Below are 25,644 nucleotides of genomic sequence, written 5' to 3' on the forward strand. Positions count from 1 at the left end.
ATAGATCCGTTTCCCATGAGATCTGCCTTCCTCGATGATGGCCCTGAGTGTTAGGATATGGTCAAGAGTAGAGAAGCCTCTCCTGAATCTTGCCTGCCCAGTTGCACGCATTGTTCCCTCTCTGCCCATCTACTCAGCTGTTGCTCAAGAATGGATGCATACAACCGTGCCAGTGTGTGCCCGATCATAATAGTGCGATAATTCCCAGGCTCCATGGGGTCTCCTTATTTGAAGATAGGTACGATCGTAGATAGGCTCCAAGTGTCCGGTATGCCCTCACACATGGCACGGATAAACATAACTGCTAGAGAGAGAGAGAGAGAGAGAGAGAGAGGGAGGGTTGTCTGTGCGCTCACCTGGTGTGTGTGTGTGTGTGTGAGAGAACTTTGCCAAGAAGTACCGGCTGCCGTACACGCTGCTGAGCGACGCTCTGCTGCAAGGTTGGATTCTTTAATGGAGGTTCTATCTAGGGGTTCTGTGGGTCCTGACATGCAAGAAGCAATGGCAATACCAGTGCAGTCAAAGAAAGAGAAGCTGAACCATTAATTACAGAGTTGTTGACCCTGTCTGCATCACAGGAAAATATGGAAATGTTCAGCAAGAAGCAACAGATGTAGCCACACATAAGCAGGATAACCGGAAGTCTGAATTTGAATTTGAAAAGTCTAAGGAGCTCAAATGGATAATATCACTCGGATAGCTTGGCAGTCCCACCCTCGCCTGTGCGCAGGCAAGGTGGAAACACATGAACTGAGAGCGTCCTCTGTTTGTCATGTGCATGCAAAATCCCTCAGGGGTGACGAGCAGATTAGAGAGAAGGAGGACCTGAGAAGAGCCGACAAGCGGCATAAGAGATACAGAGCGAGCGTTGATGAGCAAGCAGTGTTGGTTATTGAGCTGCAGAAGCAACCACTCGCACTGGCTTGGCTCACAGCGAATACCCCATTGGGGTCGACCTCAACCGTTGCTCAAGTGATTTATCATTGGATAAATCGCTTGGAATCAAAGAACCTGAAGTGTGTGCGCACGTTGCAGTGCCTGACAGAAAACGGCAGGCGGAGACAGGAACAGTGGTAGTGTGTGTGTGAGAAGAATGAGGATAGAGAGGGGAAGGTGGAGACATAGGGGGAGTATATGTGGTTGTATGTTGCTCGAGATGGACAAGGGGAGCGAGTAACTTGACGAGGCCAAGGTAGGCATCGAGGGCAATGGACACGGAAAGGGTTCTTGTGAAGTACGATGCTGCTGACAGGCCCCAAGGTGGGTGTGAAGCAAGGCATAGCATGATAGGAAGGAGACGACGACTGGTGCACAAGAGTGCTACTCGGAGGAGCATGCAAAGGGAGATGGAGATGAGTGTGCACGACAATATTGCTATTGGGAGATAAATGTGGAGAGGAATCTGAAGATTCCTCCTAATGAAAGCAAAAGCGAGTGATGGGCTTCAGACAGTCTCTCTCTCTCTCTCTCTCTCTCTCTCTCTCTCTCTCTCTCTCGTAGGTGAATTGGGCAGTTCGTGGATGTATGATGCTAGGCAGGTAGTGATTGAGTGAAGGCAGGCATGCAAGGAGCAGGGACAACGAGGCCAGTGGGAGCACCCTGCAGTTGAAGGGGGATGGGGTTCTGTGAGGGCTTGTCTGCATCTTGCATCAGAAAAAACAAGGCATGCGATGAGGTCTTCTTTCCATTGCGTGCGGTCAAAGCAAAGGAGGGTGCAACCATGATGCGGTGTTGTTTTGTGTGTAACTGTGACGAGGGGGTTGGGAGCACCCTGCAGGTGAAGGGGATGTACTGCAGGCGGAGCCTTGAGGAGGTGGTGTGAGTGTGAGGTGGTGTGAGTGTGACGAGGGCTGTTGGAACATCTGCAGACTTAAGCGTTGAGGCTTGCCAAAGGGATGGAATATGATCACAAGCTCCCTTCAAAGCAATGTAGGACATATCTTCATGTTGATGTTAGCTGTGCCACTATTCTCTACTCTACTAATCAAACTCTCTAAACTCTGATGCTAACCATGTCTATCCACTTCTCCTCTCTATTCACTCCTACCTCCCTTTGTCTCCTCCAGTGGAGACAACGCATTTGTATTGACGTCCACCTTCAACGCGGCACGGTCACACACACCACTACCTCCCCACCGAAGCCTGCGTGTATGCTCGTTATGCTTTCGGCTCTCATGCCCAATGCTATCACCTCTTTGCCTTCTCTTTTCCAGCACTTTCCTGTGTGAATTTGAGTGCACACTCTCTACAAATGCAGGACTTGCAGCTGGCCTAATTTCATCGCAAAGCCTTCCCGACTTGTACCGCACTCCATATGAATTCACGCATTGCATAGCATCTTTGGCCCCATCGGTCCCGCCCTCCATTGTGGCGTCTTCTGTGTAGCACAATGAAGACGCTTCCTTACTGGGGTAGCATCCTCCACCTTGGTTTTCTTAGGCTTGGGGTTGAAGTGTTTGGTAGGAGGACTCTTTGCCTTACTGAAGGAGGAGTTTTTCACTTTCATGGCAGAATTCTTCATTCTCTGATTGCTATGTATGCGAACAAAGTCTTCATCTTCGACATCGCCGTCATCATCGAAGTCGTAGTATGTGTTGTACATATTGGACTCAGATGTATTCCAGAATAAAACAGCAGTGCGGCAGCGTTTGCTACGCCCACGACCAGGAACAGGGGACATGTCAGGGCTGAAGCTGAAGGATGCGCAATGCTTTCCTCTTGAGAAAGTGTTGCTTTCTAGCACACAAACAGGGCTTGTGGTTCGAAAAGACTTGTCACTGCTCCAGCGGCGGTGTTCGCCCTTGTCATCACCACCTAAGCTGCCATGAGTGCCCCAGCCAAGGCAGGCAGGAGCATCACAGAGGAGGACTCCTCTATAAAAAGAATTCAAGCTCTGCCACATCATCACACTGGACAAAAACCAATAGGAGGCAGCCAAGTTAGTATTGCCCAAATATTGCAAACTGAATTTCCAAGGACAATCAAACCATAAGCTTAAAAATCATTGCCAGAATTTCCATTAAGTTTTTATTAAGAAAACCTTCTTTTCAGCTTTTGTAATTAGTGCAAATTAAATGGTGATTGTCAGAAAAACTTTGTTAGAGAAGGGAGTATACAGGCACACAGAGTGAGTCAGAGTCGAAACCGCACGGTTGCGGCAGCTTTCTATCAACGGCAGATAAGAGAAGTGGCTCAATCTTAAGCTCACAGGAGGTGGCATTTCTAAGGCAGGGCTCAATGGAGCCACCTATGTCCTCATTTGAAAAATCCAAGAGGTCGTTGATCGCCAAGAAATCGGAGTGCTCGATATCTGCTGCTATTTGCGCCGCATTGGACTTGCTGGTGGGCTTAGCAAGTGGGGGCGCATAACCACCATGAGCGGGTGGCAGAGGACAATGTCCATTTCCAGGCCAAACCAGGAAGAGGAAGGATGAGAGAGGGGGCTATGGAAGAGATGGTGTGATTGATAGCCTTCGTGTGTGTGTGTGTGTGTGTGTGTGAGAGAGAGAGAGAGAGAGAGAGAGAGAGAGAGAGAGAGAGAGAGAGAGAGAGAGAGAGAGAGAGAGAGAGAGAGAGAAAAGCTATTGGCACACGAATTCAGCACAAAGAATGGCTTCTATTGACTCCTATCAATGGGGAAGTTGCTTATTGATGAATTGGATGGAGAGAGAGAGAGAGAGAGAGAGAGAGAGAGAGAGAGAGAGAGAGAGAGAGAGAGAGAGAGAGAGAGAGAGAGAGAGAGAGAGAGAGAGAGAGAGAGAGAGAGAGAGAGAGAGAGACATGTTTGTGTGACGTGGGGTGTGTGTGAGAGAGAGAGAGAGAGAAATGAAATGAAATGAAATGTTATATTAACGTCTTCAAAAGGCCATAATGACCTATGAGACCCGAAAGTTACAAAGTGGTGGATCTGATACAAAGTCAGAGAAACAAAATAACCTAACAACAGTACAAAACAAAGATATATACTATGGGGTCCTAAGTTGATCCATGTGAACCAAGCAAAAGACTAAGCAAAAAATGGGCGGCTTGTTGGGATAGCTGAATCACAAGAGATCTAGCATCGGTCGTTGGCGAATCACATCAACTTCCTCCATGGTTAGTAGTCTGACTGGGCATCGTGCATGCCTGGCCAGCGTGCTCCGAATTTTCTGTCGTAGTCTCCGTCGATGCTGTGTAGTTCTTCGCAGTCGCGGGCGCCTGGATTTCCCCAGTTCAATCACTCGGTCAATCAGTGTGCCTCTGGTGTGAGACGAGGGGGAGCTCTGCTGTGGGAGTGGCTCTTGCGGCTGTCCCGTGTCTGCTCTCAAGAAGTGTGTGATCCGTCTTTGAGACTGGTTAGCCTCGCCATTCATCAGGCTATCTCTGTGTCTGCGCAGCTCGAGCAAGAACAAACCCAGACATCTCTGGTCTTCGTATCCCATGACTCTTGAGAGTGGTCCAAAAGCTTCTCTGAACAAGCAATGGAAGCGGCCTCGTATCTCGTAGTAGACGGGGCAGCGACATGTATAGTGTAGCTCTGTCTCAGGTTCCATGTTACACAAGGGGCATGTCTTGTCCTTTGCTGGTACTCCACTGTATCTCCCAGTCTCAATCCGCAACTGGTGAGAAGATGTGCGTAACTGGCCAATAGCACATCGTATCCCATGAGACAAGTGGGTATCCATGTATCTGGGTCTCGCCACAAAACCATCTTCCGTAAGGTGGAGAAGGTGGTCTTTGTAAAAAGCCATCTTCGTGCCCAATTCCTGTGCTGGTTGTATCCATGTCCTTCTGGTGTCTAGCTGGGTCAGGTCTTGGCATATGAGCTTGGTGATCTCTGACTGTGTAAGGGTGAGAGATGGTGCATCCAATGAGTAATGGAATGGTGGCAGCCGGTCTATGCTGAACCCATGTGCCTGAAACCATGATGTCATCTCCCCATACCAGCATGTTGTATCTCCTTGTATGGCTAACTGTCGAGAGGATTCAAGTGCTATGCGAGCATATCTGTCTCTAGGAAGTGCCCATGTGCGGTTTATGAAGGAGACTGATCTGGTGAGCGCCTCCACCACAAGTGGGGGGGCCGCTAGCTCTGCTTGGATAATGGCCCGTGGTACTGATGCCTTGGCTCTAATGAGCCGCGAGATCATAGAGACGAGAGGCTTCTCCATGTTCCCCCATCCGTCTGAGCGACCCGTCCTCCCGTGGTGATCCAGTGAAGGTCCCCATATCTCGGTTCCATAGAGCAATGCTGAAGCCACCAAGGTGTCAAAGAGCCAGAGCTTCGTCCGGGGCTCCTGAAACTGAACCTGCGAACACATCCTCTCCAATCTACCCAATGCTGCGTGGGCTCTAGTAAGTCTGGTTTCTGCTGCTCTGTGAGTGTAGGTGCTGACCTCCTGATCCACTGTGGGGTGGTATTAAACACCATAACCTTGGTTTTACCCAGGTTGACAGACAAACCACTTTCGCGGGCAAACGTATGCAGAGCATCCAATTGACGTTGCATTCCCTCTGGGGATTCGGAGATCAACACTATGTCATCAGCATATAACAAAAGTGGAATCCATGTCCCTGCCAACTGAGCATCTTTATCCCCATCACTGTCAATGTAGTCAGAAATCTCATCCACATACATACCGAAAAGAGTGGGAGAGAGCGGGCAGCCCTGCTTCACCCCAATAGTGGAGTGAACCGGTGTAGAAAGTCCCTCCGGGGTGCGTACATGCCCTACTACTGATCTGTACAATGCCATGATCCCCCAAATGAGTTCTGTGGGTAGTCCCATTTCCTGTAATCTGCGCATCAGTCTAGCTCTGGGTACCGTGTCGAAAGCTTTGCGGAAGTCCACAAAGCTACAATAGATCCGTCTCCCATGAGATCTGCCTTCCTCGATGATGGCCCAGAGTGTTAGGATATGGTCAAGAGTAGAGAAGCCTCTCCTGAATCCTGCCTGCCCAGTTGCACGTATTCCTTCCCTCTCTGCCCATCTACTCAGCTGTTGCTCAAGAATGGATGCATACAACCGTGCCAGTGTGTGCCCAATCATAATAGTGCGATAATTCCCAGGCTCCATGGGGTCTCCTGATTTGAAGATAGGTACGATTGTAGATAGGTTCCAAGTGTCTGGTAGGCCCTCACACATGGCACTGTTAAACATAACTTCTACTACCTTTGAGCTCCTTAATGGGACCAGATACTGTCCAAACATGTGCTCTTTGCAAAGTGATTTTTGGGTCTTTGGCATGCATGAAATGCTCAGCTACTAGGCCCTTATGATCATATGCTCTCCCAGTCTTCATCCTGTCAATGGCTTTCTTCACCATCTCAGCAGTGAAAAAGACACATGTATGTGGGCATGGGTCGGGGGGGTTGGGGAGGGGCGGCTGTCCAGGTACTGTGTACAAAGATGATGCGTACTGACCCCAGGTCTCTGTGGAGGAAATAGCAGGGGGGGGGGGGGACTGCTCATGAAAGAGCCGCCACGCCTCACGCGAGTCTTGACTCAAGAATAGCTGATATAGATCCTGCTCGAGTCTAGCCAAAAAAGCCGTCTTCTTCCGCCGCACCAGGCGTCGGAAGTCCATCTGTGACTGTCTGTGTGAGTGACGTCCCCCAACAGCACCTCCCTCTGAAGTCTGGCTCTAGTCTGGCGGCACTCCTCATCGTACCAGCTGTTCTGAGGAACGCTCCCAAATCGGCGGCTCTGCTCAGGCTGGGTGTGTGGGTATGCTTCACCTGTTGCCTCATGTAATGTCTGTGTCAGTATATTAGTTAGCTCCTCCAGAGGTCGCCCCGGGTCCTCAGTGCATAGGCGTCTGTAGATTCCGTCCATGTATACAGAGTCCGTCTCCCTTGTGAATGTGTAGCGAGTAGGGGCTGCTACTCGTGGCCTGTGTGCTACACTGAAATGGAAGGAGATGGTCATTGACACTAGAGCATGATCCACCGCCACCCCGACCGGTCTGGGCCCAACAGTGAGATCCTCGATACTAGAGATGAGATTCGGTTGTGCCATGACATAGTCCACCGTGTTGGCTCCATGTCTGTGTGGGAAGCATGTAAAGCCTCCCGTAGCAGCACGAAATCTCTGTAGGCCGTTCAAGATGGCCAATCCATGTGCAGTGCCCATGTCTATCAGGTGTCGCCCATACTTAGTATATTCCATATCGTGTGATAGTCTGGAAAGGCCTGTCTCTGCCACCTCTATCTCGCTTAGCATCTCCTCTGAAGTATCATAAAACACTGCCTGGTGATGTGCAGTCCTAGCATTGAAGTCCCCGAGGATGATAATGTCACCGTCCCTAGAGAGCTCCCATATGTCATCATCCAAAATAGAGAAAGGGGACTGTCCTCTGGGTGGTGCATAAACTGATGTACTCGGGAGAAAGTAACAAATAGCTAGATAGAGGTATCTGCCTGTCTCTGCTTTCAGTCTCACCCACATGTACCTAGCCTGCTCGTCCCTGCGGGCTATATGTATCAGTGGTTGCAGATCCTCTCTAAATAACACTGCCACTCCTCCCGAGCCCCGCCCTCTGTGCTCTGAGCGTGTCTCCTGTTTGTAGGCTGTCTCCCACCTATATCCACTGATGTGAGGCATGGATTGCCCAGCGGCCTGGTGTGTCTCAGAGTAAAAGATGATGTCTCTTCCAGTAAAGCTATCCTCAAAAGCACCCACATCAAGACACATAGATCCATTGCAGTTCCAGGCAGCTACTTTGAGTGTGGTCCCATAAGTCTCGCACCGTCATGTGGAGCGTCGCTCCATTATTACCACTTTTCTGTCTCGGTAAAAAGCGATCTTGCCTTTTCCCCTTGCCGCTCTAATCTCTGGCATTACCTCCTGCATATGAGCGATCTGCGAGAGGGTGAGATCGTCCCCAAGAAAGATGCCAGTCTCTTTAAGAGTTGGTCTTTTCTTCAAGAATGACTTCTTTGCTTCCATGGAGGGAAAACGGAGGATGAGTGCTCTTTCTATTGAGGTTTCTCCACTGCCTCCATTTTTCTTTATGTTGCCCACTCTCCATGCCCTTGTGTGTGTCGGCTCATGAATCCCCATCAAGGCTGTGAGTTCTTATACTTCTTCGTCCACATTGCCTTTGTCTTTAAAACCGCAAATTCTTACATGTAAGGCGCGCACCCTTCTCCTCTGCTCCTCCTCTAGTGTCTCGTTAATGATGTTGTTGGGTGTGGACGTGGGCGTTATCTCCTTGTCTTTTCCTTTCTTGGCCACCTTGATCCATTTCTCGGCTTCGTCCGCCTTCTGTTGGGTTTTGGTAAGAACATCCACCCAAGAAGTCGTCATTTCTTTGTGTTGTTCTTCTCCCTCTTTGATGGCCCGTACTTGTTCCTTGATCGTGTTGATTTCTTTAATTACAAAGGGTTGCAGTTCGCCCTCTTCCAGTGTGTTTCTTGATCGGGCTTCGGCGAGTTCTTTCTTGAGTGACGTGATCTCTTCCTCTTGGGTCGTCACTCGGTCTTCCAACGTGCTTATCTTGCTCTCTTGGATCAGCACACGTCCTTCGAGAATGTTTATTGTGCCCCAGAGATTGCAGTACATCTTGGTGATGATCTCCATCATTTCCTCTTTGCATTTTCGAATGGCATCCTCTAGGGGGTCGGCTTTTTCGTTCGTCTTCCTCATGTTTGATCGCTGTCCGCAAGGGGGAGAGAGAGAGAGAGAGTAGACACGGTGCAACATGGATATATTTAAATTAAGATTGTATATTTAAATATAAATATCTCAAGCTTAGAAAGTAGTTAATGGATTAACTAAGTACTTCAAAAATCACGAAAAGAGACATGCTCTGTCATAAACATGGATATAAGTATGAACTTGGTGATTGTCCTGTCTAGTTTAATAATAATGCTTCTTATTTACATAGAAGTTTAAATATAGTGTTTGTATCTTAGATAATTTGAAGAAATTATGACGACATGGTTTTTTATTATTAAATACACTTTTTCTTTCTATTAAATCTACTTGAAAGCGCAGGCCTTGTGATTTTATCACTTGTTTATATACCATACACGCGAGTGAATTTTATATTAAAGGAAAGCAAAAAGATACAACAAAACCTGCCAGGATTACTGCTGGCTCTGAGACATACCCTCTAATCATCCAGTACATAATTACAAAGGCTTTCATTGAAGCTTATCAATTTCAGTTTGGAGACATATGAAAAAACAGTGCTGAGAATAAGCGAGACCCATCCTCTTGTGCGCGGGGGGTTCGTTGCTTTCGCAGTGGCTCCACCTTTTTCATTTTGGGTTACCAAAAGTGTGGGCAAGTCTTTTTCACTAAACAGACGGATTCTCTTCTCCTAAAGATGCTAATTGAAGTGCTAAATTTGCTGGAATTAAAAAGTTTTTCCTTTTTTCTTTTCCTTCCAGCACCGCTAATCTTATCTGGATTGCCCATTGGCATGCTAGCCAAACCTTTCCTGCCGACTGTTGGGATTCCCTGTTTGTTGAATACTCAATGCACTTCCAAATGTACTACTTTTGAAGCTGCCCTCTTTAAATTTGCATGCTTGGTTTATTCTCTATAAATACTAATTGGCTACCTTCATGATCAGATAACTCTCTTTGCATTTGTAGTGTACTCTCTTGCTTCTTCCCTTTTGGTTTCGAGGGTTTAAATGTCACCTTGTTTTAGCCTTCAGAAGTTTACAGAGCTCATGGGAGGAGGCAATCCGTTTGAGCAATTCTGTAGAGTCGAGGATTGGGTGCGGGAAAATGCTGGCAGCATCATAAGCCCTTCAGCACCAGCAGCATCCAACAACCGAGGATTGGGTGCAGGAAAATGCTGGCAGCATCATAAGCCCTTCAGCACCAGCAGCATCCAACAACCGAGCAAACAATCTTCCGGTCTCCCATGATGCAATGGAGCAGCAGACTCAAAGGAATGACCATATGGACCGGATGCAGTATGTTCAAGTGAACCCAAATATAACTGAAGATCCCTCACCCTCCAGTCCAGCATCTCTTCAAGGCAGAGATAATGCTGTTTCTGACCCTGCTAACGAAGTGTTCACAGCCAACCTCCAACATGACAAGACATCGAACTTGGCAAGACAGTCTGAACAGAGTAATCCCACTCTTGCCTCCATGTTTCGTTCCTCCAGTCACTATCATCACTATCACTCTCTCCCTTTCCACCACAGTAATTTACCGAATGACCGACCGGTTGCATTCCAGCTAATGGACATGATTTCTGACCAGCAGGACCTTAGCTTTGTTGAAAAACTGCAAGTCTTAGAGGCTGAGATTCTAAAGCTATGCAATACACTAGCTCCAGCTTCTGCAAAAGGCAAGGATAATGTCATTGCAAGCATTGATTTTGATGCTATGAACTCTCAAGCAGCTAGTGTCATTGGTTTCTATGGGGATAAGGTCATCCTTACAAGGATATTCAAAGAGAAAAATCTAGCACCATCATCTTTAATACTTAAAATGCAGTCAAACTGCTGGCCTGTATGCATGTCTTGATGCAGATAGTAAGCTCTGCCTATTCTATTGGGATGGAAGAGACCAATTTGTAGAGGCCAGCAGAAAAGATGTGTCCTGCAACTTCGTGAGATACTTGATGGAGCTCTGTGAAACGGTCTTTGTGTGTGGATGGAAAGGCCATGGAGGAGGTCTCAATGAATGGAGTAAACATCCTCTCTATTCAATAACATCGGACACAGCGACTTCAAGTTTCCATGCGTAATGAGGAAAATGACTTGAAGCTGCACAAAGGCTTCAATATTAAGCTTGATGCAAACCTATCTCATAACCATCAATTGGTGGGGATTCCTCAAGGTCTGCACAGGTGTCTGTTCTTGACTGCTGCTCTCAATGTGCCAAAGCTAGTCTCAAGAAGAAACTCCAAAACAGACACACCTGCCAATCTTCACGCTTGGATTTCCTCTCAAGCTATTAACTTCTCCCTCGATTGTCATCAGCTTGACGACAAAGATTTCTTGCTACTCCTGAAAGTTCTTGACAAGCAAGAATATCTCCAGAACTACAGCCAAACAGAAAAATTGTGGAAGAGCAAGCTATCTGAAGTTGACAAGAAGCTACAGCAGTTGGATAGCATCATGAAGGACAAGAAAATGAAATTGCTCTCAGAATTCCACAGTGCTATGGAACGCATGCTACTTACGAAGTATCCGTGGGAAGAAAGTCTATTTTCAAATGCTGATAGAAGCCAAACAACGTCTCAGCCAATACTAGAGGGGACAAGTGGTGATGCGTCATCACAGCCAAGCCGCGATTCTCATCTTAAGCATGAGGCCAAGCTATGTTGTTTGTGGAGTGACCAAAATGATCCAGAACAGAGGTTTTTATATCCTGGTTCCCTAGTGGAGATGGCTCATGTGGAAAAGGATGGTGGAATAGAATCAGGTCTGGTCTTCTCTATTGAAGTGCTTCATACTCAGCATAAAACAGTAGGTGGGCCTCTTTACACAGATAAGTCTTTTACACCAACCGGCAAGGATACCTCCGAGTCTCACAAAATGGGTGGTGGCCCTATTTGCTTTGGGCAGCATTTTGTGTTGACTGTCAAGGATTCGGAGTCTCATGCAGGTTCCATGCAACAATGCATAGCTTACTTTTCCCATCTAGATGGGGTGGCCTTGTCTAATCATGAGCCAGTGATCTTGAATGGAGATACAAAGCTCATATTGAACCTATCAATAACAAATGAAAGTGAGCTTGTTGTAGTCAGGCATGCTGGTGGTGGTGATACAGGTCTCCTAACATGGCTGACAGCATTTTGCAATGAATCTATGTCCCTGTACCGGAATGCAGCTGCAATAAGTCATGTTATAAGCAATACTGACAGCAAGGCACTGAATGATAAAGTACTTGAAAAATGCTTGAAGGAGCCCCTGAGAAAATGGCCTGAGATGAAGTGTTTACCCTCAGAAGCAGGTTCAATCATGTTGGAATTTTTGTCAGAAAAACAAGATGAAAAGATTTCTATTTAAAACCGCATAGCTAAAATTTGTACATGTATTTACAATGATGCACGCCAGAAATCTTTATTGGCTGCCGACACTTTTGTCAGAAATGAAATTTTCCCTGCTCTTCGTGAGCAGCTGAAGAAGCAACTACATCAACAAAGGGAAACCATGAGAAAAGCCCATGACACAGAAGCAAAGTCTCTATTATCAAACATGAAAGCCCAATTGTTTATTCCAATTGAGGATTCCTCCAAGAATTCTGAGCAAAAGAGAAAACTTTGCCTATTGAGATTACAGCAGCAGTCTAACCGTCCAACGACATCCTTTCAATATGTGCTCCATTATGTTTTTGATTGTGCAGACAGACTGACAATTTCTTATCAATGCGAGGAGCTAGAGATAGAGACTCTTACTTGGCATGCCATTGAAATGGTACCTGAAAAAGGTGACCTGGACGAGCTCATGAGCGACCCATTCTCTGGCAAGGTTGTGGTCCCTGTTTGTGGCAGACCAACAGAGTTGATCACTTTGAACCCTGAATTAGATAGGTTGTCAGCTGTGGTGATGGTCAAAGCAGGCCACGTTCTAGTTTTTGTTGAGCCTGTGGATAAATCTCGCTTGGACCTTTACTGTTACCCTCGGCTGCTAGGGTCTCATATAGGTGCAAATCCAAGTAAGAGTTTCAAAAGGGGTTTTGATCTCTGGGCATTTGATGAGGTATCAAGGTTCTTGGTATTATATGATAGGAAGTTTGGCTCTCTAAGGGCTTACAGATTCGACGAGGCTTATCAGCATATGGAATGGGCAGGTAGCGACATCCAACTCTCTAAATATTCTGGCAGCACTAACATTGTGTGGATGGAGCTAGTGCCAGGTAAGCGGGAAATCTTACTAGTTGATAATGAAAACAGACTGCGTGTCTATGAACTTTCTTCTTCTATGATGAGGGCCAGGCATATTACTCTACCAGGTCCAATCAGGAAAGCCTGCGTAACTCCTGATGCTTCTTGCTTGATAGTATTCTACACGGGCACAAATGCACAGAGCAGAAATATGGATGGAAATGAGGACGCATCCAATGCTCATGTTCACCCTGATTTCTCCCAGCTCTCAGCCTATGCTTACCTGCTAGATGATACACTAACACTTTTGAAATGCCTGCCAATAGATGCTTTTAGTGGACAAGATATAGAAGAGTTGCATGCTGTGTGCAAATACTTCGGAACTCAGATGCAGCTTGTTCTCCTTTCCCCAAGGAGCCATGGGAATGCTCTGACATAGAGGTTTCTTCTGCTCATCAGAGCTTCCAGCTCCAAAAGGTTGGTAATCAGCCGAGTGCATCTCAGAAAACTGACAATAATGAGCAGAAACCTCAATCCTGTAGTCCAGCTCTTGATTACCTCTTCCACGTGTTTGACAAATATGCAGTCAGTCCTCCACTTCTCTCCACAGAGAGGGATCTTGGTTTCTGTGTCTTAATGGACCCCCCTTCCCTAAGCTGGGACGATCACAGAGCCAAGAAGAACTGTGAAGACCTTATTGCGCTCTCTCTCCGAAAGCTTAAAAAGAAGGGCAAAGTGTTTAATTTGCTGAAAATGCAAGTGTCAATTGCAACAATTCAGAATAGCTTCTATCTTGAGCAGTTTCTGGCAGTAGGGAATCCCAGAGAAAGAGGTTTGGGCGGATGGATGCAAAAGCTTCTATGTCTGGTGCCACTACAGATTGCACGAGCAGAAAACAACACATTAAAGCCAATGGTGAATGGCCTTCAGATTCCATCAAATGCAACCTTCTCAGATGCTGTCTCATTGGCATCCCTGTTGCGCTTCGGACCCTATGATATTATTTTGGCTGGATGGAAGAGAGCGGTCAAAGTAATTTCCTCAATGGTTAAACAGAGCAGTGGCAAGTCATACCTTCTTAACCATCTTTCCGGTAGCCTGTTGGATGTAGCTGGAGACAGATGCACAGATGGTGTGTGGATGACTGTGAGATGTGAATCTGATTGTCTTTATGTGCTTCTTGACTTTGAGGGGCTGGGGAGTTTTGAGCGAAGCGAGCAAGAAGACATGTTCCTGTCAATTCTCAATGCTGCAATTAGTAACATCACCATATTCAACAAAAAGGTAAATTGATGACCTTTCTCTCCACATTGCAATTAAGAGAAAATGCTATGGTTTGCAGAGATGTTGGTGACATGACGTTTGTGCCAATAATACTGTCTGAAGGGTTCAAGCCTAAACTAAATTTTTCTGGGTAATGACTTGCAAACAGGATTTTCACATGGACAAAGAAACTGAAGCTACCTTCCAGTGGTTTCAAGATGGTGTCAGCCTCGTAAAGGCTGATGAGAAGCTATTCAAAGGCCTCTTTTACCTGGCCATAAAAGATGTGGATGCTGCTGATGTGGAAGATCTGAAATCGGAGTTCTTTGCCAAAATCGGCTATATCTGTAACAAGTCCAAAGAAAATTTCTTGGTGACCATGTATAATGGGCAGGCCTGTGTTGCAGCATTGCCTCCATTTCAGCGACCCGATTTTCAGGAAAGTATTAGTGAAATTGGGTTCACTATACAGGAGATTAATGCGACCTACAACAGTGGGCGGTGTTTCATCGAAGACTTCAAGCTGGTGCTAGCGCAGATCAGTGCTAGAGATTGGTCTTCAGAGGATTCAAAGCAAGTGGCAATGAGACTGTCTGTGCTTCGAAATCATTTAGAGTCAGCTATTAGATTGGGTGAGTGCTCTGATGGTCAATGTCTTCTGGACTTTAACAAGATGAGAATATAACAGATGGGCCAATTTTTGTGGCCGGGCAAGTTGCTAGCGTAGTTCAAGATGCAGGATTAGAGCTGGCAGGAATACAGAATGATAGCAGTAGTGCAGAAGTTATCCTGCCCTTAAAACAAAAGTTTGAGGCCATTGCTTAGCATCATGATGGAAATGACCAGAACTGGCATGGTTTGTACCAGACCTTTCTCAACTCCTTGATGGAACGACGACAATCTCGTGTCCTTAAATGGCTAGAGGTATACACTCTGGAATTTAAAGAAGATAGTGATATGCAGAAGCTGGTGCTTGAAGCATCAACCAAGCTAACCGACATGAAACATAGAGTACAACTGTGTACTTGTAAATGCAAAAAATGCTTCCTCTTATGCCTCCTTCCAAAAGGACACTATTCTGACCACTCTTGTCTAGGAAGTCATTCTTGTATGCAGGAATGTTCATACTGCTTTGAAGAAGCAGGATTTTCTAGGCATATGGTTTTGGAATGCAATGACCTGGCAGGCCACAATGGGCCCCATGACTGTAAGAAGAAAGCTCATACTTGCGAGAAACCCTGCGTCTTCTCAGATCGTGCCTCCAACTGCAATCAGACGTGCTCTTTGCGGGTAAACCACCTTGGGGAACATCGCTGCAACTCTGTCCAACATATGTGCAAGGAGAAATGTGCCCTTCATGGCTGTCACAATGCTTGCATTGTGCCTTTTGAGTTGGGTCAACATGACCGCCATGGATTCATGAGAAGATCTGCCCCATACAATGTTCGATGCCAGGTTGCACGCGCACATGTGTGACACAAGATCACTTCCACGATCTGGAAGCAGGTGCACAACACTTTTGTGCCCATGAGCATTATTGCCCTTTGAAGTGTGAAGCACCTGGAGTGTGTTACGTTCACACTGAGCTTCTAAGGCAGACTAGATCCTTTCATGGCAAAAGAAGTGATTTTGAGTATGATTATGTGTCAGAGCAATCTGAGGACCGCAAAGGATGCTGCTTGATGGTTCCTCCTTTCATGTGCAGTCACAAAGGATCCCACACGCATTCCACTAATATAAATGTGCTGCATTACTGTGATGTGAGATGTCCAGCATGTGATTATTATTGCCAACTTCCATTTGGCCATGCAGGCTTGCACAAAACTGTGCATGGAAATATGAGGAAAATGAGGTTTGTGGCTGAAGTGGAGGACATTGATGTGCAGGATAGAAAATATGTCCGAGGACAATCGGGAGAGGCAGAAATGTGTATGATGCACTGTAAGGCTCGGGGAAGAGGGCACGCGCATTTGGCACCTTGCCCTGAGAAAGCAGGAAGTGGATGTTGCACAGGAAAGCTTTATGATGGGGCTAGGCACTTGGTACACACCAAATGTGAAGGCCTGGATGTGGAAAAACAGCTGGATGAAATGACTCATCAAACCTATTGGGAGTACATAAGATTTGTGGACCCATGTGAGGAAGCTGAAAAGGAATCCTTTGCTTTATGCAATCACCTTTGTCGTTCTGATGAGCACAACACAGAGAATTCCAACTCAGGTAAATCTTATTACACAGAGAAGCTTTGGCATGCACCTGTGCCTCAAGCAGGAGGATATTTTGGAATGGTTGCAGGTAAAATGATGGCCATCTTCAGTTACATATCCTCCAGCCCCACCGCATAACGTTATCTTTGTGATGGACAAATCTGGCTCCATGGCATTAGACGACATTACACCGACAATGGCACCAGAGTGGGCATAAGAACAGGTTGGGGTGCATCTATGAGGCTTTTCTGCGATTCATTAAGACACGAATGCAATCAACTGTGGCAAGTGGTCTACAGATAGAGGACTCTATATCAGTTGTTTTATTTGACGATACTGGTTATGTGTCTGCTAAGTTGGCACGGATTTCTAAGGACATAATCAATCAGATTCTGCATCACAGTGCCAATGGAGGAACTACATACTCTTCTGGTTTGCAGATGGCTGAACAAATTCTTTCCGAGTCTAGCTGCCAACCTGATATGGATAAGAAAAGCCCAATGATTATCTTTCTGAGTGATGGGGGGAATTACGGTGGTACAGACCCTGTTTATATGGTGCAAAAGTTGAAACAGCAAGAGCCTCGCCTGGTTTTGCACACCATAATGTTTGGCAAGGACCCCAATGCCAGTATTTTGCAAGATATGGCCAGGGTTGGTGATGGTACATATCAGCTTAGCTTGGATGAAGTTCAGCTGGCTAGAAGCCTCCAGCCCAAACTAGCTGCTCTTTGTAGCACCTCCTGATAACATGTGTGCGAGCTTTCAGTATGAATACTCGATGACTGGTTTTACTTGTGGCAAAGCAGGTAAGTTTTGGCTTCTTTTTGCAACTTTTTGTTTGCAAGTACTTATGGGTCCGGGATTTTTTTGTAAACCATCACCTCGCAGCACAAGCCTCTAGGTCCTAACCTTTGTAAGCTCTGCCTAGTAAACTGTTGGAACATCCTTTATCTACGCTCTAATTAGACGTATTGTTTGATCTCAGCTACGAGGCATTGTTTCTTGACTTGTTACACACACTCAGATATATGTATGGGTGGAAACTTTTTGTAAGGCCTAAAATTGTCTTCCATCTACTCTCATGTATCTATTGATTACAACAATGCGGACCGTATGATGCTTTCTCATTAATAGTAATGTGTATCATCTCTCTCTCTCTCTCTCGTATCTCGTCTCAATCCCGAATCAGCTTCAGATTTATTTCCTTCCTCAGTGTTCTAGTGTTTAGTTCGTTTAGTTTCGTACTCAGACATGATATCAGATTCACCAGTTGTAACTTTTTGGTCTCATAGGTCATTTTGGCCTTTTGAAGACGTTAATATAACATTTCATTTCATATATCTCTCTCTCTCTCTCTCTCTCTCTCTCTCTCTCTCTCTTTTCGATAATAGCTGAGTGTTTTTCATAATTCTAGCCAGATACTCTTGTTGTTCACGGTGAGTATAAAATGCAGAGTGTATGCTGGTGCTGCAGTTTGTAGTAGGCATGCATCTAGGGGGTTCTAGCAAAAATATATTAGCTGACCTTAGCTCCTTATCTCAAAGTACAGATAGGAGAAAAAATGCATAGACTCACCACATAGCACCACAAGCCAGCCATAAATCAGAGGGCAGGGATGAGGGCCTGACATGGTGGAAGGTAGATGTGCAAAATTGGCTGAGTCGACTTGTGCTTTCCCTGCTCTTGCACTAGGTACATGAGGCTCAATCAGCTGGCCAACAACTGTTGCGCAGGGCAGTGGACTGAGGTGGCAGCTACTTTTTGGGGCCGTGTGCAAGCTGCTTAACCATCAGTAGATTAATCGGTGATTTTCATGTGCCTAAAAGCTCCTTGGCTTCAGCCAAAAAACAGCCTTCAGCTTCTCCTCCCGATCCAGTGGCCCCGCGCCGCATATGCTAATGGTATCTATCCAATTCAATTGCTCTTATGCAAGAGAAGGACGCAGAGACGGACAACACGACATTTCATGACATGCCAGACAACATCCAGATTCCAGAGCACTCAACGAACAGACCTGTGCGTCTGATGGTAAATTTAAACCTAGGCAGTTGTGCATTTGATCACGCAGTGTTGGTCTTTGACGAACATCAAAGAAGAAAACACTCAGTTGCAGGACACCCATGTCCGTACCGCTGTTCTAGATCACCGCAATAATGAAGCTCTCCAGACTGCGAGCAAACGCATATATCTATTAACATCTACTTCTACAAACATGATATCTACTAATCTACTAACATTAATTCCCCCACTTGCCTTGCAAGCCAAACCAAAATTCCCAAAACCAAAAGCTTTGGAGCCACATATTCAATAGTCTATTCTCGAGAATCCAACCACCACAACTAAAAAGAAACGCAATCAAAAGACATGGACTGAAGAGGATATGGCTAAAGCCCTCAAGGCACAAGAGGACGGTCTATCATTGGAGAAATGTGCGATGCAATTTGGCATGAGCAAAACAGCAATTGCAAATTGGGAAGAGGGAAAGACTCTTAAAAAGAAAAAGGGGCCAATGACAGTACTAACTGAAGAGGAGGAGGCTTTATTACAATGGATCTTTTTGAAATGTGATTTTGGGCATGGCGTATGGGTACTAGATGTGAAGCTAAAAGTTGCTGAAATCTGCCAGATCAGACACACACTCTTTTCAAATGGCATTCCCGGCAAAAGTTGGTGGGATGCATTTCGTAAAAGACACCCAAAATTGGTATTCAGAGTTTCAGAGAGTTTGGATCAATCTAGGGCAACCCGATTCAGGCCGGAGATAGTGAGATCTTTGCATGATAACCTCGACAAGTTATATCAAGCACACAAATATCCTTCCTCCAACATTTGGAATGCTGATGAGACGGGCTTTCAAGGTTCAAGAGACAAAGGTATGAAGGTGTTGGCAAGAAAAGGAGCGAAGGCAATTTATGACATCACATGCGACTCTCGTGAGTGGATGACGGTTTTGTGTTGCGTTAATGCCGCGGGACATACAATTCCTTCATCCTACATATTTAAAGGCAATAGAATCACTAGCAACTACATTCAAAACTGTGAAGAAGGTGCAGCCATGGCTGTGCAGAGAAAGGCATGGATGACGGGCGAACTCTTTCATGCTTGGTTGACCACTTTGACAAAGCAATAACTGCACACTATGGAAAGGAGACTCGGCATCTTCTCATTCTAGACGGTCATGGCAGCCACGTCTCTCTAGATGTGGTGGCAAAGGCAGATGCATCAGGTATTGATATCATTACCCTGCCAGCTCACACATCACACAAACTTCAACCACTAGATGTATTAGTGTTTAAACCTTTGAAAGCTCAATTTAGAAAAGAAAGAGACATCTGGCACTTAAGGACTTCTTCAAGGCAAGCTAGCAAGATCGAGCAGCTACTATTGTTGCCAAAGCCATACACTCATCTTTCACAAAAACAATATCAAAGCTGGATTTAAGGCCACGGGGATTTGGCTTCTTGATCCTTGTGCTGTGAAATTCGAAAATATGTCGTGTAATCACATGAACATAGTGGAAGAGGAAGAAACCACTGCTACAAAGGAGATTGATTCTCAGGTCCCAGCCACACCATTTGCAGTAATTGAAGAAGATGAAGCTATTTTGGCGCTTAGATCTATGGCGACTCCAGTAGATCAAGACTTCTTCACAACATGTGGAGGAGTAGAAATGCACGGAATCAACTACTCTCAACTTCGAGAAGAGGAAGATTTCTCAGATTATTGTCACATTCAAAGGGAGCATACAGTGAGAGCTTCCAACAATAAGGTATTTCAAGTCATACTTCAATAAAGACTAACATAAATAATGTTATTATTTGTACTAAACTATCAGCTATGTAGAACATGGAAAATCAGCATGTAGTAACCGTTGCACAGAGTAAGTCATCACCTCAAATTCTGGTTGAAAACATTGACGGGCATAATTCTCCTTCACCTATCTCTAATGAAGTGGACCCTGAGAAGATTCAACTTTCCAACGAGCAAGAATCATGATAAAGCATCACACACGGCTGGTCCTAGTCAAATCTTCAAGGAAGCATAAAGCATATAAGTGGCTACAAGAATACATTTGCCATCGAGGTGGAAGCATAGATCGCAGAGGTGCGGATAAGCGGCGACAATGAAAGTCCAAGAGGTGCGAGTGACTATTTAGGGTGGTGGTTCAACACTGTGATGGTGGTGATAGGGTGACTATTGCAATCCATGGTGATCACACCGGGCACATACCTAGCTTACATGTTGATCTTTACCACTTGCCAGTGCATTCAACTGTAATTGCATGTTGTATGGATGATTTGTTTGGTGTTGAGATGTGCCGCCATGTCGCCAAAATGTCGATCTCCAAGGAAAGGTTTCACATGGCAAATGCATCTGAGTTGGATCGTGCGATTTTTTATGATACCAAAAGAGGTGCAAATGCTATTTCATCAAATGCACAATCGTGGTACTTAACTTGCCATTGGAATTTCTGAAAAGCCTTTTCTCTGCTGAGTTTTTTATAGCATTTGATCCAACATTTCTTTTGACTGTACGTAACTTTGTAGGTAGTGAAGGGGGTGCAATGCTTGCAGAGGCTCTACGTTTGCAAGAATTGAAGAAGGTAATCCTACATTCTCAACTTCTTAAGCTGAATGGGTGAGCATGTATCCTTAAGTATACTTCTTGTATGGACAGGTAATCTTTGTGTAGTCTTACAGTCCCCAAAACCTTGATGAGAACAAGCGGCCATTCATCCTCCTCATTCAAGATGAGTGGATGCTACAAGTCGCTTTTTGTTTCTCTCGTCAGAACTCATGGGCCGTGGATAGCACTTTCAAGACAAACATTTATGGTCTACCGCTTTATGGTGCAGTCTTCCCAAACCAAAACGGCACAGGGATTCCAATATGGCTGATGTTATGCAGCAATGATGTGGGTACCATCCAGGAAAAGGTGGCCCTAGAGCTCACGTAAACTAGGCCGCTTTTGGGCAAAAAATCCACCTTGAAGTGAACTAGGACCATGCAAGCAAACATGCCACAACAAAGTGAACTAGGACCTCCGCATTCAGTCAACCAAATGAAACCACAAGTTAGCCCATTCATGCATACATTGCATGCATAACAACAACGAGGATTGAGCTCAGTGATAGCCTCCATTGAACCCAACATGTTTAGATGAATGTAGCCAAAAAAAACAGTCTGTAAGAAACCAACAATTTTACATAAAATGATTTCAATCAAGACGCCGAGAATTAGCTTAAAATTTCTCCAAAAGCCATCGGTAAACTAGGACAACTACCAACAAACAATGCACTGTCTTGTAAACTAGGACCAATAAAGCAAACATGCCTCAACCACAAGTAATTAATCATAAGCAAGGATTGTCTTCGTTGACAATGCATTGCCTTATAAACTACGACCAAGAAAGCAAACATGTCTCAACACAAGTAATCATAAGCAAACATGCCTCAACACAAGTGATCATAGTCTTTGTTGTGCCTAAATCATCCATTCAAACGAGAGCTAGTGCAATGTAAATCTAAACTGTCCTCAGTAAACTAGGCCGCTTTTGGGCAAAAAATTCACCTTGAAGTGAACTTGGACCATGCAAGCAAACATGCCACAACAAATGTAGTAATAAGCCATGCTGCAATAATATGTAAACTTGGTAGAGTTGCCATGAATTTTTCAGTAAACTAGAACAACTTCTAGCAAACAATGCACCTTAAGATAAGCTGGGACTAGGCAAGCAAACATGCCTCAACTCATCAATGGTAAATGGTTTACAAGGATAATCCTCCAAGGTCATTATGCCTAAATCAGCCATTGAACGGGAGAAATCTCAATGTGGACCTAAACCCATCTCAATAAACTAGGACCGTATTCGTGCAAACAATCCACCTTCAAGTAACTAGGACTGACAAAGCAAACATGTCACAACAAATGTAATAATAAAGCATGATGCAATAATATGTAAACTCGATGTAGTGGCCATGGTACTTACATTCTTTTCATAGCCTTCATCGATTTGCTGTTGGATGTGATCCATGCGCTCTTTTGATGATGCGAGGTAGGTTGCCATGCGCTCTTTGACAATCTTCTCATAAACTCTACCTTTGAGACTCTTCTAAACTCAGGCCTGAGCTTATCCCACTTCTCAGTTGCTCGAAGACGATGAATGTGATCTGTTTTTTCAGATTTAATGTAAACTTTCTATCTCTATTCTCGAAGCGCATCTTCGCTTTCTTGCGTCACTGTGCACTGTCTGTTGCATTTGGCGGTTTTGCTCTTGAGCCCAATTCAGCATTGGAATGCCTACCTCCGTTTAACAGCAAGCTAACTCATATAACATTTTTCGGAGCTTTTATTGTAAAAACATTTATTATTTTGATGAATTGGGAATGTTGTAACTCTTACTTCCAGATAAACATTGTAATTGATGAGCCAGGGCTACAAGCTTCCAGATTGTATCAACCTATCTTTAGTTAGAGCTCCAAGATTATTAGTTTTGACCATAGACATCTTGGCTAAGGTATATAAGGCAATTTTTGTAAGTATTTTAGAAGTTTTTTGGATAATAGAACACAATGTGAGCTAACAGCCCTCACCTCTCTCCTTCTCGCAGTTCCTACTCCCTTCTCGGTTGTCACATTGCAGTGCCGTTTGTTGCGTTGCAACCGCAGGTAAAAGCTTTACGCATTGATGTAAGCATTTCATGGTAATCCGTAGCTTTTGGCATCGCCTACCCACGGTTTAATTTCATCATAAATAGGAATTTAAGCTTAAAAACCATAAAATAAGTGTAGGTAGGATATTGGGGCATCATTGCTAAGCATTTAGATGCATTCTGGGTCGAAAACGACTAGGTCAAAAACTCACTGTGTTGTTAGTAATCGCGATTTTTTCACTTGACCTAAAGTGAGAATTGAAACCATAAGCATGTGTACTTAAGTCTTATGAACATGTTTTAGAAGTTTCGTAACGTTTGGATGTCGTTTGATGCTGTAACAGTTATGATTTGTTTGTCGATTAACGATTAGCAACCCCATTGCAATAGAACCTAGGAGTAGGGTAAGTAGAATCCGAGGTGGGATCTCAGGACATTGCTCTTCCAAAAGAATCAATTGTGAGTTGTTTATGTGAAGCTGCAGAATTTCTGGCCTACGGCTTGAAATAACACCAAAAGACTGTCAACCACTGAATCCGGCTCGAGATTATGCTTTAAAGGTTGTATGAACCAGTGGGTAAGCTTAAGGACGTGATTGAGGTAAATTTTCAAGAGTTTATAAAAACTCAGATTATTTACTTTTTCTTGATATTTTAGGCTAAATTAAGTTTTGAATTGACTCAGAGGCTTAAAATAGATTATAAGAAGACTGTCCACTAGAAAAGTTGAAAAAAGTGCTCATTTTAGGCACAATCACGATTATTTACTTTCAGCTCAAAAGTGACCAAGGTTGATACCAAAGACTCTATGCATGTGTACAAACATACTTTGTAAAGGCCCATATAATTTGGATCACTAAACTAACCAAAACCTTGATAAAAATTGAAATCTATACTGATTGACGAGAACTTGAGTGTAAATTGGAAAATTTTTGTTCAAACTCAGTGAAACTTGACTCATAGGCTTATATTGAAGTGTTAAACAGGTGCGCATGCATCGATTGATAAAAAAGATGTAAAAATTTATCAGAAGTAAATAATCGCATCATTTACTTTTGTCTCATTCCTCAACCTTTTTGACCAACCCAGCATACCACTATTTTTAGCATGTTATCGTTGAAGTGAAAATTGTGGCCAAATTTGTAAAGTCACTCTGCAGACACAAAATTGTTGACCATTTGAACATAGATTATCCAAACTTGATGAAACTTGGCTAGGGAGCTTAAGTTGAGCTGCTTAACCATTCTGTGCCAATATTGTGGTAAAAAATTGCATAAAAATACTAGCTGTAAATAATCACGATATTTTACATCTATTACAAAATTGGACATTTTTGCACATTTGAGTATCCCCCAAGGTTAAGCATATCAAGTAGACCACACAAATCAAATTTGGTGAAATTTGGATCACAGAAGTGAGACTTAAGCCAGATTCTTGAAAACTGAGTCTACGGACACGAAACAATTGATAACTTGGACAAATTTTGATCAAACTCAGTGAACCTTGTTGAGAGACCTTAACAAGTTGAATACTTGGCAAAACAAGCCAAAAATTGTAGAAAATTGAAAAAAGTAAATAATCACGATTATTTACTTTTGATACACAGAGATAGAATTTTGGACTTTTGAGATTGTATAGTGTTAGAACAACATAATACAAGGCCATCGGTCAATTTTGGGTTCGATCCGATCCAAATTAGTACATGTTTACTCAGTTTCCAGGTTGTAGATAGTCTTTTGGCTTTTTGAAAAAGTAGAATCTGAAAGTCTCAATTGCTGACTCACTTAACTCAAATTGAAGTGATACACATAGACTAGTCACAATAGTTAGCAAAAATTGTACAGTCTTTGTGAAAGAATAGCTAACTTGATTAAAATTGATACATGAATCAGGTTGCAGAGGAGGAATTGAAATCTTGACAAAAGTTGCAATCAAGTCAAGTGGAAGAAACTGATAACAAGTCAATCCGATGGTAAGTACTCTATCCAGGTCTTCACAAGTCTATATGAACCTTAGATCTAGTCGTATACCAGCAAACCGAGGAATATTTGGAGAGACCACTAGTAGGGTATCCACCAAAGAGAGTGTAAATCAAGGCGATCACTTGGACACTATCTTTGAAGAAGTCTCAGACACTTTTTCAGAATCAACATCTGAAATGTCTTCCTATTCGACTCATTCAGGAACTGAAACGATAGTGCCTTATAAGCACATACTCACCTTTTATAAAACTAATGGCCACAGAGCTCAGGTTTACTTGGATCCTAATAAAGAGTATGCCATTTGCATTGATGACCATGAAATAGAGTTTGAAGAGAAAATCATGGCAAACAAACAAGGAAAAATGCATATGGATAAAAACGGAACTCAGTATTTATAAGTTGAAAACCCTGATGTGATAGACAAATGGGGTTTAGAAGTAAATACCATAATTCCAGATATGGCAACAAAAGAAGGACCGCTGACTTTAGAATTCAAGAGATACGATCAAGTTGATTTGAAGCCTTTGAAACGACTTAGCATGGATAATCCTAGGATCGGAGTCTATTGTTGGGAGGATAGAAACGTCAAAGATCTTCTATGGACTTCTCATGCCAAATTGGGACAGTTAATAAACATGAAGATCATCTATATCTTCAAAATCAAGGACAAGGGTTCAACATATCTACCAACCTACCTATTTAGGGATTGTTATAACAATAAATTTGTTATAATGCGTTCTGAGGAGGTGGAACAAACCA

At 44.1% G+C, this 25,644-nt stretch overlaps 3 protein-coding genes and 2 pseudogenes across 4 annotated transcripts; 4 read left to right on the forward strand and 1 right to left on the reverse strand.

Annotated features, from left to right (window-relative positions):
• Positions 1-2,033: 2,033 nt before the first annotated feature.
• On the reverse strand, positions 2,034-9,861 carry LOC147423202 (GATA transcription factor 9-like; annotated as a pseudogene).
• A 6-nt stretch (positions 9,862-9,867) lies between these two features.
• Positions 9,868-10,473, forward strand: LOC147423203 (uncharacterized). The gene has a single exon (XM_086501058.1). The coding sequence runs from the start codon at positions 9,868-9,870 to the stop codon at positions 10,471-10,473; it is 606 nt and encodes a 201-aa protein (XP_086357184.1).
• Positions 10,474-10,688: 215 nt separating this feature from the next.
• LOC147423204 (uncharacterized) lies at positions 10,689-11,963 on the forward strand. The gene has a single exon (XM_086501057.1). It carries the CDS (start codon positions 10,689-10,691, stop codon positions 11,961-11,963), a length of 1,275 nt encoding a protein of 424 aa, XP_086357183.1.
• A 144-nt stretch (positions 11,964-12,107) lies between these two features.
• Positions 12,108-17,591, forward strand: LOC147423205 (uncharacterized; annotated as a pseudogene). Its single transcript, XR_015186540.1, has 3 exons — positions 12,108-14,065; positions 14,214-16,339; positions 16,377-17,591. The product of XR_015186540.1 is annotated as an uncharacterized LOC147423205 (transcript).
• Positions 17,592-18,633: 1,042 nt separating this feature from the next.
• On the forward strand, positions 18,634-19,383 carry LOC147423206 (uncharacterized). The gene has a single exon (XM_086501457.1). It carries the CDS (start codon positions 18,634-18,636, stop codon positions 19,381-19,383), a length of 750 nt encoding a protein of 249 aa, XP_086357583.1.
• Positions 19,384-25,644: the final 6,261 nt, after the last annotated feature.

The sequence above is a fragment of the Adiantum capillus-veneris genome, chromosome 26 (assembly GCF_014529385.1).
Source record: "Adiantum capillus-veneris isolate H3 chromosome 26, ASM1452938v2, whole genome shotgun sequence".
NCBI classification, from domain to species: Eukaryota; Viridiplantae; Streptophyta; class Polypodiopsida; order Polypodiales; family Pteridaceae; genus Adiantum; species Adiantum capillus-veneris.

What these genes read in the sequence shown, in the direction of transcription:
- LOC147423203 (XM_086501058.1), top strand. Translation starts at nt 9,868, where the DNA reads ATGGAGCAGCAGACTCAAAGGAATGACCATATGGACCGGATGCAGTAT.
- LOC147423206 (XM_086501457.1), top strand. Translation starts at nt 18,634, where the DNA reads ATGGCTAAAGCCCTCAAGGCACAAGAGGACGGTCTATCATTGGAGAAA.
- LOC147423204 (XM_086501057.1), top strand. Translation starts at nt 10,689, where the DNA reads ATGCGTAATGAGGAAAATGACTTGAAGCTGCACAAAGGCTTCAATATT.